The sequence below is a fragment of the Salmo salar genome, chromosome 22, assembly GCF_965601325.2.
Source record: "Salmo salar chromosome 22, fSalSal1, whole genome shotgun sequence".
Taxonomy (NCBI): Eukaryota; Metazoa; Chordata; class Actinopteri; order Salmoniformes; family Salmonidae; genus Salmo; species Salmo salar.
In genome coordinates, this window is record NC_138312.1 from 11,809,184 (window position 1) to 11,821,746 (window position 12,563).

At 43.4% G+C, this 12,563-nt stretch overlaps 1 protein-coding gene across 3 annotated transcripts; it reads left to right on the forward strand.

Moving 5' to 3' along the window:
* On the forward strand, positions 1 to 12,108 carry LOC106582743 (PAK4-inhibitor INKA2). 3 transcript variants are annotated; one of them, XM_014166128.3, is made up of 3 exons: positions 7,822 to 7,891; positions 8,314 to 8,395; positions 9,059 to 12,108. In XM_014166128.3, the coding sequence occupies exon 3, from the start codon at positions 9,065 to 9,067 to the stop codon at positions 10,199 to 10,201; it is 1,137 nt and encodes a 378-aa protein (XP_014021603.1). In that variant the 5' UTR covers positions 7,822 to 7,891; positions 8,314 to 8,395; positions 9,059 to 9,064; the 3' UTR covers positions 10,202 to 12,108. The 3 variants fall into 3 exon arrangements, with proteins under 3 accessions (XP_014021601.1, XP_014021602.1, XP_014021603.1); XM_014166126.3 differs by lacking the exons at positions 7,822 to 7,891; positions 8,314 to 8,395 and adding an exon at positions 1 to 588; XM_014166127.3 differs by lacking the exon at positions 8,314 to 8,395 and having other exon boundaries at positions 7,815 to 7,891.
* The last annotated feature ends 455 nt before the right edge of the window (positions 12,109 to 12,563 follow it).

A 12,563-nucleotide genomic window follows, 5' to 3' on the forward strand; every position in this document is an offset into this window, starting at 1 on the left:
AGTCTAAAACACTGTCAACGCCTAACTACTTTATATTTCAATTGAGTTATTTTAATACCACATGGCCATAACTAATAACGTCCATTGCAAATATATTTCCTTTTTCTTTCATTACAGCTATAACGTCAACACAGTGCCAAAGAAAAATAAACATCGCAATCTCATTGGAGGAAATTGAGAGGTCAACGTAAGCGCTCCCCATGAATGAGAAGAATAGGTTACACGCTGTAAGCAAAACAGGGGGATGACAAGTCAGAGATATCGACATGCGATCGTGCAAACCTAAATAATCTTTAGGACTAAACAATCGATCATATTTGGAGTATTGGAGTGCTTTTCGAATCCACATCCACAACAAGACGAGCGCGCGAATTCCAGAACAAGATTGGCGTTTTTGCTTGGTCCATCATCATGACGCTGACAATTGAATAGTTTAGATTATGTGACGTTTGTGATAGGCATGCTTGAAATATGAGCAAGTATTCTATTTGAAAAAGCCTACTTACGTTTACAAAAATGGAACACCAGCTTTACATGTCAGAGCGCAAAAATATGGATACTTGCTTGAGACGTCTGAAGCAGGAACTGGTATGTCATCTTATTTGAGTTTTCTGATTATACAATGTTTGTTTTCTGTTTCTACTTCAACTATTGTTCTGATATCCAATTTTAGTATATGCATTCAGATGTAGCGTGTTTTGGACATTTTAAATGCAAATGTAACTGGGTCACAAAATAAGTAAACAGCTACAAAAATATAAATGATAATATTTAGTTATTCATATTTAATTGTTATACAGCCGAGGTTGCATAATACGGCATAATTCCATTGACTCCGTTTATAAATAAGTTAACTCAAGCAAATCAAATGCTCAGTTCGAACATCCGATCCTATGATTTTTGCAGACCGTTGTTCATGCGCCTGGGATGGACGGGAAGAAATTGTACAGTCTAATGAATGGTCAAAGAGTTTCCTGCTCTCTTTTCTTTCCATGAGATGCTCAATGTTCTATGAAGAGTATTTCCAAAACGCTATGGCCAACAATTCTTTGTATTTGTGTCAGACATGATTGCGTATGGGTACTTTCATGTGTGTGTAAAAATGACTGTTCTCAGATTTTGAATTCATAGATTTTAGATGTGTATGAAATGTTTGTTTTTGTGTGCAAAATGCTATATATCCATAATTGAGCCTTAATAGAATGTTTGTATCCTATATATTTGACTGTGATATGTGCTTGTCTCACGCTATCTTAAGATGAATGCCCTTACTGTAAGTCGGTCTGGATAACAGCATCTGCTAAATGACTAAAATGTCAAAGGTAAATGTTTTACATACAGATCTCATATTACTGTATTTCATTATTTTGCAAAACATTTTTTAAACATTGATGTCACAAATGTAGCATTTGCACAGTTCTTTAGTTATTTGTTCCATTTGACTGTGTAAAACCAAGCAGTGCTACTGATTTCTCTGAGAGTGATGCGGATATACAGCATTTAGCAAGAAAACATCATTTTTTGTCTCTCAAATGAAACCATCAAGTGATAGATTTTAAACAAATACATGTTGAACAACCCCATGTCATGATTAGATATCGAAAAAGCACACCAATCGCTTTCATAATGTCTTTAAACAATAAAAGCTCATTTATCAACATTTCTGAAAATGGATATATAGTGTTTTGGAATGAAACTTCATATATTCAACTGCTGCCTATATTAATGGTGCAATATGCAGAAATTGCTCAGCCATTACCTGGTTGCAAAGATTCTAACAGTTTGCCTAATTTCAGTTTATGTGACAAAGCAAGTGTAGAGAATCATTGTACCATCTTAACCGCTGTGAAATATATTTTCAATAATCAGAAATATTGTATTTTCAGCTGTTTGAAGCTGGTGTACAAAACCGAAAGTAAAAGACATAAAAATGAAACTTAACTAAAGGGAAGCATAGAAATAGCGCACATAGAACAGATCTACCACTTCTTATACTTGCTTTCAATGAGAATGACAGAATCTATAAATCACATTGCTGTGTGAATTTGGAGGGGTCGCCTAAAATGTTACACATTGCAGCTTTAATATTGCTTTATTAATATTCCTAACTTTCAAACACAGAGGCATGTGTAGGCTATACACTCCCTTGACACTGTGATGGATTTTGAAGACAGTCTTCTGAAATAGATAGGCTATTGCTGTAAATCTATTCTGTTTTCATAGGGCCGTTGTTAGGGACTCTGTGATTAAAGATACCCAGGGGAAAAAACGGTATTCTCAGTTTGAAGTGTACGATCCACATTCTGGGTTCTCACTGCTCATGTTCCAGATCTTTTGGCAGATGCATACACAGCATTTTGAAAGCAGCATTAACTGGCACAACTCCTATTGGAACGCTCTTCAAACGGGTAGAATGTTCTTTAACCCACATGCCCAGGGCAAGGCATGCACGGTCTGTAACATGACACTTCTGTGGCTTCTGGGTTGTCTGCACTGAATTAGCTCCACGTCTGTCAACTGGCCTGACACTCTGATCACAACAGGAGGGAGCCATGGTATGGCATGTTGTGTGAAGTGATGGTTGCCATATCACAGTTTGCAAACCCAAAAGAAGAGGGAGTCTGTCATCCCTGTGATGAAGCAGAAACAGAGAGCAGATGCAAGTTTTTTTTTTTTTAACTCTCCCTGAGTCTGTCCACTCCTGTACCATGCAGAGCACAATCTGTTGGAGTGTCTTGTTCCCCTAAGGTGTTGCCGATGCCAAAGTTCCCACATGTCTGTCTGTGTCTGCCTATGCTGGTTCCCCTGAACCCCCATTTACCATTATACCAGTGCAGAGAACAAGCAAGGGGGTGTGAATAAGAGCAATAGAATAGAATAGAAAATAATAGAATAGAAACTAATGGAATAGAATAAGGACTGTAGCTTAGCCTAATTATCTAAGTCTAATCATCTTATTGTGGATGTTATATATATCATGCTATGGACTGTTTTATCATCAGCGTTCAACACCATAGTGCCCACAAAGCTCATCACTAAGCTAAGGACCCTGGGACTAAACACCTCCCTCTGCAACTGGATCCTGGACTTCCTGATGGGCTGCCACCAGGTGGTAAGGGTAGGCAACAACACGTCTGCCATGCTGATCCTCAACACTGGGGCTCCTCAGGGGTGTGTACTTAGTCCCCTCCTGTTCTCCCTGTTCTCCCACGACTGAGTGGCCAAACACGACTCCAACACCATCATTAAGTTTGCTGACGACACAACAGTGGTAGGCCTGATTACCGACAACGATGAGACAGCCTTTAGGGAGGAGGTCAGAGACAAAAATGTGAGCAAGACAAAAGAGCTGATCGTGGACTACAGGAAAACATCGAAAACATTAACATCGACGGGGCTGTAGTGGAGCAGGTCGAGAGTTTCAAGTTCACATCACCAACGAACTACCATGGTCCAAACTCACCAAGACAGTCGTGAAGAGGGCATGACAACACCTTTTCCCTCTCAGCATGACAACACCTTTTCCCTTTTCCCTCTCAGCTGAACCACTGAGAGCATCCTGACCGGTTGCATCACTGCTTGGTATGGCAACTGCTCGGCATCTGACCGTACCCCCGCACATTGACTCGGTACCGGCACCCCCTGTATATAGTCTCGTTATTGTTATTTTATTGTGTTACTTTGTATTATTTTTTACTTTCGTTTATTTAGTAAATATTTTAGTAACTTTTTTTTAACTGCATTGTTGGTTAAGGGCTTGTAAGCATTTCACAGTAAGGTTCTATTGGGGCGCATGTGACAAATGAAGTTTGATTTGATTTCATATGAAAGTCCTGTATGGCAAAACAAATTCTTGGGTGTATAACAATGCAACATTGCTAAGCACAATGATGATGACACATCATGTGCCATACAAAGACTCAGTCCTTTTCAAGGCAACTAATGTTCACCCCCCCCGAGTACCTCCTGAACATCTGCATGGCGCTGTAACTTCAGCGTGTAAAAGGATATCAAAGCTTTTGACATCGATACTAACACTAATTTCACTTTTATGGTTGTTCTTTATCTTTTATTCGCCTCAAGACATTTCAAACATAACCATCTGTCAGTTTGGAATGCTCTTCTAGGGAGGGTGTGCGTGAGCTGTAAGGTCATGGAACTTCTGAGAGAAAAACTATGCCAATGCCGTTACGTCCTGAGGTGGTGAACCAAGCTACTGTGCTCACGGAGACTCTCCTTGTTCTTTGTTACCTTCAGGGCGTAGGGGTGGTAGTGGTACAGAGCAGTGGTCTCTGTTGATTTGTTTGGAGCATCTCTTGTGGTTCTATTCTCCAGCCGGCCCTTCCTTCCCCTTGGCTAAAATTGTCCGGGGTCACATTGGTTTGCATGATGCGGCCATTGAGATTGGATGAAAGTGATTCACAGTGAAAATAAATGATTCAACCCGAAAATATAAACAAGTTGCTCAAGACCTACATAATGAATGTCATGGTAGTAGGTAAGTCATTACAATTATCTTGAGCGTTTGCAGTACAATGATCTAGTAAAGTTTCCTATTTTTATTGTTAGGGATTTTGGTGAGCACTTGCACAGCACATCTACAGACTTCTGTTCCAGTCTCTAATCTGCTGTTGATCATTATGTCTCTAGATTTGACCACCAACTGACTTCAAAAATGATCTTCCAAAGATGTCGCTAATGTCCTCTAAGGCTTAAGCAACCCACTGCTCCCTTCCAGCTTTATCATTTAAGGCAGAAACAAGATCTGCGAGGCCAGGAAACTGCCCATTAGACCACCTCCCAGTGTTAAAGGCCCCAGGAGGCTTGGCCTGGCTCACCACACTTCTGGTCTATGGGCAGCGTAGAGCCCTGGCTCACCCCACCACAGGGCTCTGCTATATGGGCAGTACAGAGGCATGGTCTGTATGCCCTGGATACAGATCCCAGTACTGCCCTTGACCAACACAGCCTACCATTCATACTCAATAAGAGGTGTGTGAGGGGTTGTGGGGATTCTCTGTGTGTGTGTGTGTGTGGTGTGTGTGTGTGTGTGTGTGTGTGTGTGTGTGTGTGTGTGTGTGTGTGTGTGTGTGTGTGTGTGTGTGTGTGTGTGTGTGTGTGATAAATGCCATCTCTAATAGCCTAGGGTTTGATAACCCTTCCTTGACCTCTCATTTCTCCTACCCATCAACACTGAACGGCTCTCTTTTAAATTCATGACATGGAGTACATGTGTTTAGTTGACACTCCCTTATTAGACTGAACTGCCACTTAAAGAAATGTGTTTGTGTTTGTGTGCTGTTTATTTCTTCAATGAATCCAGTTAAACCGTGTCAATAAGGGTTCTGTGTACATGTAGGGAGACAGATTTAACCGTAACAAATGTGTCACGCTTGCTCACATTTTGTTTCCCCCTTAACTGAACGAGGAGAGAACACTCAAGAGCCGCGACCCTAATCTCAACTGAGTGCATGGATAGTGTTCATTTATTGATGCTGGGTGGGATTTAATTCACATTCATGCATATTCAATGACTAGCGTGAATGTTAACTGTGTAATAGTTGGTGAACGCTCCTTTGCACACTTGATATGACGTGGCACCTCATAGCCTTTTTAAGAGACATAACTTTTAATGGGTAATCATCCAACATTAATTCCGGACTGCCTGTAATTACTCCCCACATTTGAAGCATTCAGAACTTAATTGCCAATTACATTCCGTTTGCATCACTGCATTTGTTGCCTGAGGATGGCTGGATTGTCCTTAACCTGCACTTTTTACTTCTTAATACGTTTTCAATCACTAACCAACTGTCTACAGTCCACAGGTAGACACTGACAGATCAAACTGCTGAAGCAATGCTAACGTACTAACATTACAGAAAGCTGCTGATTTAGCTTCAGTGTTTGAGATATGGCTTTAGTAAGCTAATGGTACCAGAGAGACAGTGTTCGATGCCCTGCAGTTTCCCCCCAAAAAGGAACCATTTCCCTCTCCATTTGCTGAGTTTAAGATCTGGAGGATCCAGGTAATGAGAAGGGGGTGGTTATCAGCACATTTCTATGAACCACTGACTCAAGCCATCTCTGCAACACAATACAGTAAACATCTGGGGTGGTACAGTACACTGCCCTGGGGAGACGGTCAGTCAAAAAAATGTGACTTGATTTGATCCAGCAGAAAGCTGATTCCAGCTAGTCTATGATCTGGAAACGTCTGACCTATTTGGGCCACAAAGTTTTGGGGTCATGTGAGGTCAATTAAGTGCCTTAGTTGGCACAGTGAAGTCAACAATGGGGCTGAAGCCTTAGAGGACATTATGAATCATTTAAGAGAGCCAAATGGAGTAAACAGCGTGTGCTTTTGGATAATTGGAGCGGATGCGTGTATTTGGGATGGAAGAAGGGTTGCATGTGAGGAGTAAGCATGCATGAACAAGTCAGCCAGATAGATTCCATGTGAATAGGAATAGTAGCATCTCCAAACAAGAGGTTGCAGAACAGCTGTAGAAGGGCAACTTCAGCACCTTGTGGTGTAATCTTTCGAATTATTCTGACGTAATGTTATTGAAAATTCCACATGTTGTTTTATGGAGATAATCGGGAAAACCCAACTGTGTGCACCATGTGGCAATGCTGGTTGAACCTTGATGTGGTTTGAGGTAAACAGTAATTATATAAAGCCTGTTCACCAGCTTCTAAAGACTCCAGCTCGTTATACCTAATGAAGTCAGCCATATGTTTTAGCGCCTAGAACCGCAGAAAACACAGAGACAACCTCATTGTTCCAATTACCTTCCCCTTCTATAATGGCTACTCAGGAACCAAGACTCCTTTGTCTCCAGCATATGCATCGATAGGCTTATTATATGACCTTTGACAGTGTTATTCACCCCCTAAGTTATTCCGCTATCTACCCATGTGCTTCAAGAGTAGGCCTACTGTTGTTGTGTTTCATTTTTGGGTGGAAATGTCAGCTGAGCTGCGTATGGATTATGATATCTTCTGTGAGACCTTTTCAAGTGCTTCTTCATGCATAATTATCTTTGTTTGAATATGGAGGGAGGAAAGGCTAGTTTAGGGTTGGTCAGTACAGTGGCTCTTGCAACTGTTGAAAGATTGACCATGTTGTCTTATCAGTTCTAAACAAGAATGTCTGCAAAATGTTGAACGATTTTTTTTCAGGCAAATTATATTGATTTATTCTTTTGATGTAGGCCTGCAGGTTTTAAAAAAAAATATGATTTACGAGGTCGCTGTTCGTATTAAGTATTACAACATGTTATTAAGATATTGTAAACATGTTGTTACGTCATACATCAGGACATACTGCAGATTATTATGTTCACCTCTCACATCTCAATCACTTCTGGTGATACTTTCCTGTCTGTCGTTTGCTATTGTGTTAGTTACTGTAGTTACTGATCCAATGCTTTCCCACTTGGCACTTATGTGCACCACAGTCCCCAAGTACAATATCATTGACCTTGCTACCTATGATACCCACCCCCCCTCCTGTTCTTCAATAATTGAATCCCTCTAGACATCTAAACATATGGCAAGGCCGCCATAACACTCACCCCCCCCCAACACCCCTCACACCCCCCCAACTCACACTGCTGTTACCCCAAACACCACTTCCACTGCTGCTGACTCTCACCCAGTCTTTGTCAATTAATGTGTGCTTGAGTGAACCCACCCCCACAGTTAGGGATTAACGTCTAGACAGACACAACTGATTGGCTGCCAGGACAGAGACTGGCCCTGATTGGCAGGGGCTACATATAGGGGTTGGCAGGAAGGGCTGTTTGAAAGGTGAGAGTGGAGAGTAGAGACGGACTGACAGAGCAGCCAAGAGAGAGGAACAGACTTGTGTAAAAGTTATAACAAGGTAAGATGATTTATTAGGATCTTAGACTGATGGATAGATTTAATATCTTGGACGTATAGAGTGAGGTATAAAGTTGATGTTTTCTATATTTCATTTAATTGAACAGCATTTTATCCAACTTGTTCTGATGTTTGCATTCTACTGTGAGTTAGAGCAATCTTATAAAGTGCACACAAATAATGTTACATTGTTGGTATGGTGGACCAATTGTATTACCCAGTTGGTATTAGCTGTCCTTGAGTGAAAGGTGTCTCTATTCAGAGAGACAGTGAAAACAGTGAAAACATAGTTGGTCAGACTACTGAAATATGATCTGTTATTCCAATCCATTATTCAAATGTTCAAATGCAACATGGCATTCTCAAAACGATATCAGCTTGGATTGAAATGCTTTTTTCCCCTATTTCTGTAACATCACACAGTTTTGCGTTTAAGGAGGAGCATTCGCATCTGTGCGTTCTTAATTCCGAAGACATATCTGTCATATCAACAGCCAAGTTCAAAGTAAGTCAGGGTGCATGGCTTCATTTTTAAAAGACACGCTATTGCCTCAGGGACTGCTTGGCTGCAGGGGAAACGGTTATAGCTTGGTCACATGACATAAGGTCAGTCCCACAGGATTCTGGAACAGAGAGAGAGAGAGAGAGAGAGAGAGAGAGAGAGAGGAGTTTGAGAGAGAGAAAAAGAGAGAAAAAGAGAGAGAGAGAGAAAGAGAGAGCGTGGGAGAGATGAAGCCAGAGATGCTCCTCCCTACAGCTGCTGAGCGACAGGGTCCTCTCACATACGCAGGCCATATGGGGGCCCTGTCATTCAAAACGGGTCACGTGACCGAACAAAAAAACACGAGTGGCCTCAAAACACAGAAGGGCTACGGTGCAGCGAGAGATAAACTGTAGCAACACTAATGGAGATATGGAAAACAAATCATTATTTGTGAGGGCTAAATATGTTAGTGCCATGTGTACATTTTGGTTTGTCTTTGAGTTCATTCATTTGTCCTAAGAGGTGCTGTGATCTAAGTTCAACCGTAGAGGGGCAATATAAACAGTGGTCAATGTTTGACCGAGGGTTATAGATCAAGTGCTTGAATGGATGAGGTTTGCGGGTGAAGCTAACTGGCCATTTCCCTGTTGTTTTTGTCTCCCCCTCCCCTCTCTTTCTCTACAGGTCTCTATGAAGGAGGCAGGAGATGGCCTCCATGCTCAAATGAACTCCATGATGGGGGCTCTTCAGGAACTCAAGCTTCTACAAGTGCAGACAGTGCTGGAGCAACTAGACATCTCAGGGAGGCCCATCCAAAGGGCGGCCCCACCACCAACAGCAGACACATGTGGCCCTTGCCCTATCCCCAGCCTCAAGCCTACCCTCGGCCCTGGCCACGATGAGACCCTCAGGCCCCCCTTGGACTGGACAACTGGTCAGGAGGAGCAGCAGCAGCAGAGCCGGGTGGGGCACCGGAGCAGCCTGAGCACCTCTCCTTCCTCCTCCAGCTTGGAGACAGTGGAGACTGAGAGTGAGAGCCAGCCTCTCCCTCTCCCCCGCAGAGTGTCTGGATACACTGCCCCACAGGTGGAGTACTGTGGCCCACGTCTTAGCCAAGTGTTTCCAGAGCAGCATCAGCAGCCGGCTCACTCAGCCCAGGTGGTGGATCTGCCTGGCATCCTCTACAGCTTGTCCAGGGAAGGCCCCTCGCTGGACAGCGACTACTCCCAGGACAGCATGGACGACTCCAGTGACTGGACCTCCTCGCTCATGAGCCGCAGCCGCAACCGGCAGCCCCTGGTCCTAGGGGACAACGTTTTCGCCGACCTGGTGGGCAACTGGCTGGACTTGCCTGAGCTGGAGAAGGAGGAGATGATTGGGGGTGTTTGTGTCGGGGCGGACGGAGCCGACAGGCCCGACTCCCCAGCCCACCCTCTCCGTCTCAGCCGCTCCCAGGAGATCTGCAGGAAGTTCTCCCTGACCACCAACATCTTCAAGAAGTTCCTGCGCAGCGTGAGGCCCGACAGGGACAAGCTCCTGAAGGAGAGGCCAGGCTGGATGGTCCCCGAGAACCAGGAGGCCAAACTCTTCAAGAGGCCCAAGAAAGTGGCCAAGCAGCAGACCAAGGGAAGCTTCTACCTACCGTTCTGGGCAGGTGGACAGCAGCAGCAGGGTAAGGGCCGGCCATGTCCCCAGCTGGCTGAGGAGAGACACAGCCAGAGCCAGATCTCAGGGATTTACATAGACAGGAGACAAGAGTGGAGACAGGAGGCCAGAGTGGAGAAAATGCAGCCCTTGTTTGACTACAACACGGCTGTGTGGGTCTGATGCTGACGCCGCTCCAGGGTGGTGGCAGGTGTTGGGGATTTGGCTGGGAGCTCTGGGAGGTTTGTGTGTCTGTCTGTCTCCTCTCAGAGAATGGACTGACTGAGGAATGAATATCCACACTATTTCCCAACAGAGAGATAATCAGGGCAACTGTTTTGTCTGACAATCCTAAGACCTCACTGGCTGTGACTGAGAGAGTAAGCAGGACTTCCTCTTATAGATGAGTTCACCAAAATTGTTAGGATTCGAATGAGTCCATAAGTGCCCTGGACTTATACGACAGGCGGTACTTCAATATAGACATGATGCTCAGAAATGCTCTGAATTTCATCATCATGGTGCACACCTCAACCCTGTTTCATTATGTTTGAATTCTGCTGTAGGTCCCACCCAAGTGTATCCCCACCCTCATGTCTCATCTCGTACTTCTATCTAGCAATAGAACACAGCTGTTACACGTACTGCATGGGCTCTAGTAAATGTTTTATCTGTGACGTTGTGAAACAGTTGTCACTGAACTGCCGCTGAGCATGACCACAGGCGCTTCTTTGCCTCGCTGCCCAGAGTCAGACAGCTGGATGAACACACACAGTCTAATATTGTCACATCAACCTCACTCAGGGATCAGGATGTGGCCTGTGTGACCGACTGGGTTTGAACCTGGATCTCCTGGGCACCACAAGACTGTTCTAGCCCGCTGAGGTAAAGCCTAGGCGTTAGCTTGGGGCGCTAACACAAGTCTTCAGGTCTCAGGCAAGGTTACTCATCACATATCCTTGGTTTCCGAACCACCGCCGTTACACCTTCACCGTTCACCATCCACCTACACACACAAAGCCACTCCTGGATAGGGTTAACTCTGCCTTGTAGACATGATGGCACATCTTCACTCTACAGCCAATCCTCCTGGGTAGTGTATTACACATGGCAGAGAGAGAGAGAGAGAGAGAGAGAGAGAGAGAGAGAGAGAGAGCTGTGTGCCATCTGGTTGCCTACAGTTACATAAGGACAAGCCAGCAGCACAGACGAGGTGCAGTCTTTCAGCGTAGGATGTCAAGCGTTTTTCAAATCAACCCGAAACTGCGATGCGGACGTTACAGATGTATATAATATGTATCTAATGCTAAGCAGGGCCCAGAGATTTTAAAGTAGATAGCAGAGGACTGAGGAGGAGAATGTTTACAGTGAATCCTTCCACATGTACATACAGTACTATACCTAATGAAGTCCGCCATATTTCTTTGGTTGCGTCTAGAACCACAGGAGAACATGTTAATGAACATGTTAATGATGTCAACAAAGTCTATTAGCCATTGTGTTCAGTTCATTGAAAGGGACTTAAGGGAGGAAGATTGAACCCAGTAGATATGTGGTTAGTCCTAGCTCTCTTTATGAAAGAAATTGAGGTGTTGCGGAGATATTTCACAGAGCAGTATGGTGCAACCTTTACCATCATTTCCCAGAGCTGAGCTCCACATAATTTCCTCAGTGAAATCACTGAAATGACAAAAACTATTTATCTTATTTTAGAAGACATATGGTATGCAAATACAATCCTCAGCCCTCAGTAATAAGAGTGGCTTGAGAAGTTGATTTGATGTGAAACATCACCCCATCCATGCATTCAACAGACATGAATTTGAAATAGATTTGTTAAATATCGCTATACACATATGGTGGGTTTTTCAATATTCAGGTCAGATTATATTCAGTTAGTCACACGTGGACGGACCGCCTCTACAAAGCCTATTATGCTATAAGAGCCTCTCTGCCTGTCTTCTTCATATTTACAACTGTACTTGTCATTTTAGCACTGTTGTTAAAACTGTGGTTCTGCGAACCTCAAAGTGTTACTGAGTGTAAAACTGTCACTGACTCTTTGTAAATTAAACTGTTTTCTGAAAAGACGTGCCACTCTGGTTCCTTGACTGGAAATGTAATTTGTATGTTCCGAACATAAATGTACTCTTTGATCGGTGAGCCATTTTTATTGGGTGATTTTAACACCCCCCAACATACTTCAAACCAATTAGTCTGTCTCGCTATGTTTAGATTTGAAATAGTTCTTAGTTTTTTGGAGGATTTAAAAAAATATATATAATGGTAACAGCAGATTTACCACATACAGCATACCCTGTGAGACTATGATCAAGCTTTCCCTTTACTGAGAATAGTTCTGGGATTTGACCTACTCTACTCTATTCCCTGCATTCTCTATGGGCCTAAGTGCTGTAGCATGACTGACAATTTGGTTAGTGTGAAGCGAATCATCTCCTGTGCATCAACTCAGGGAAAAGTACGTCTAAATCTGTATCGCAACTCCATCAGCGTTTTAAATAAATAAACATACAGGCAGGCAGGC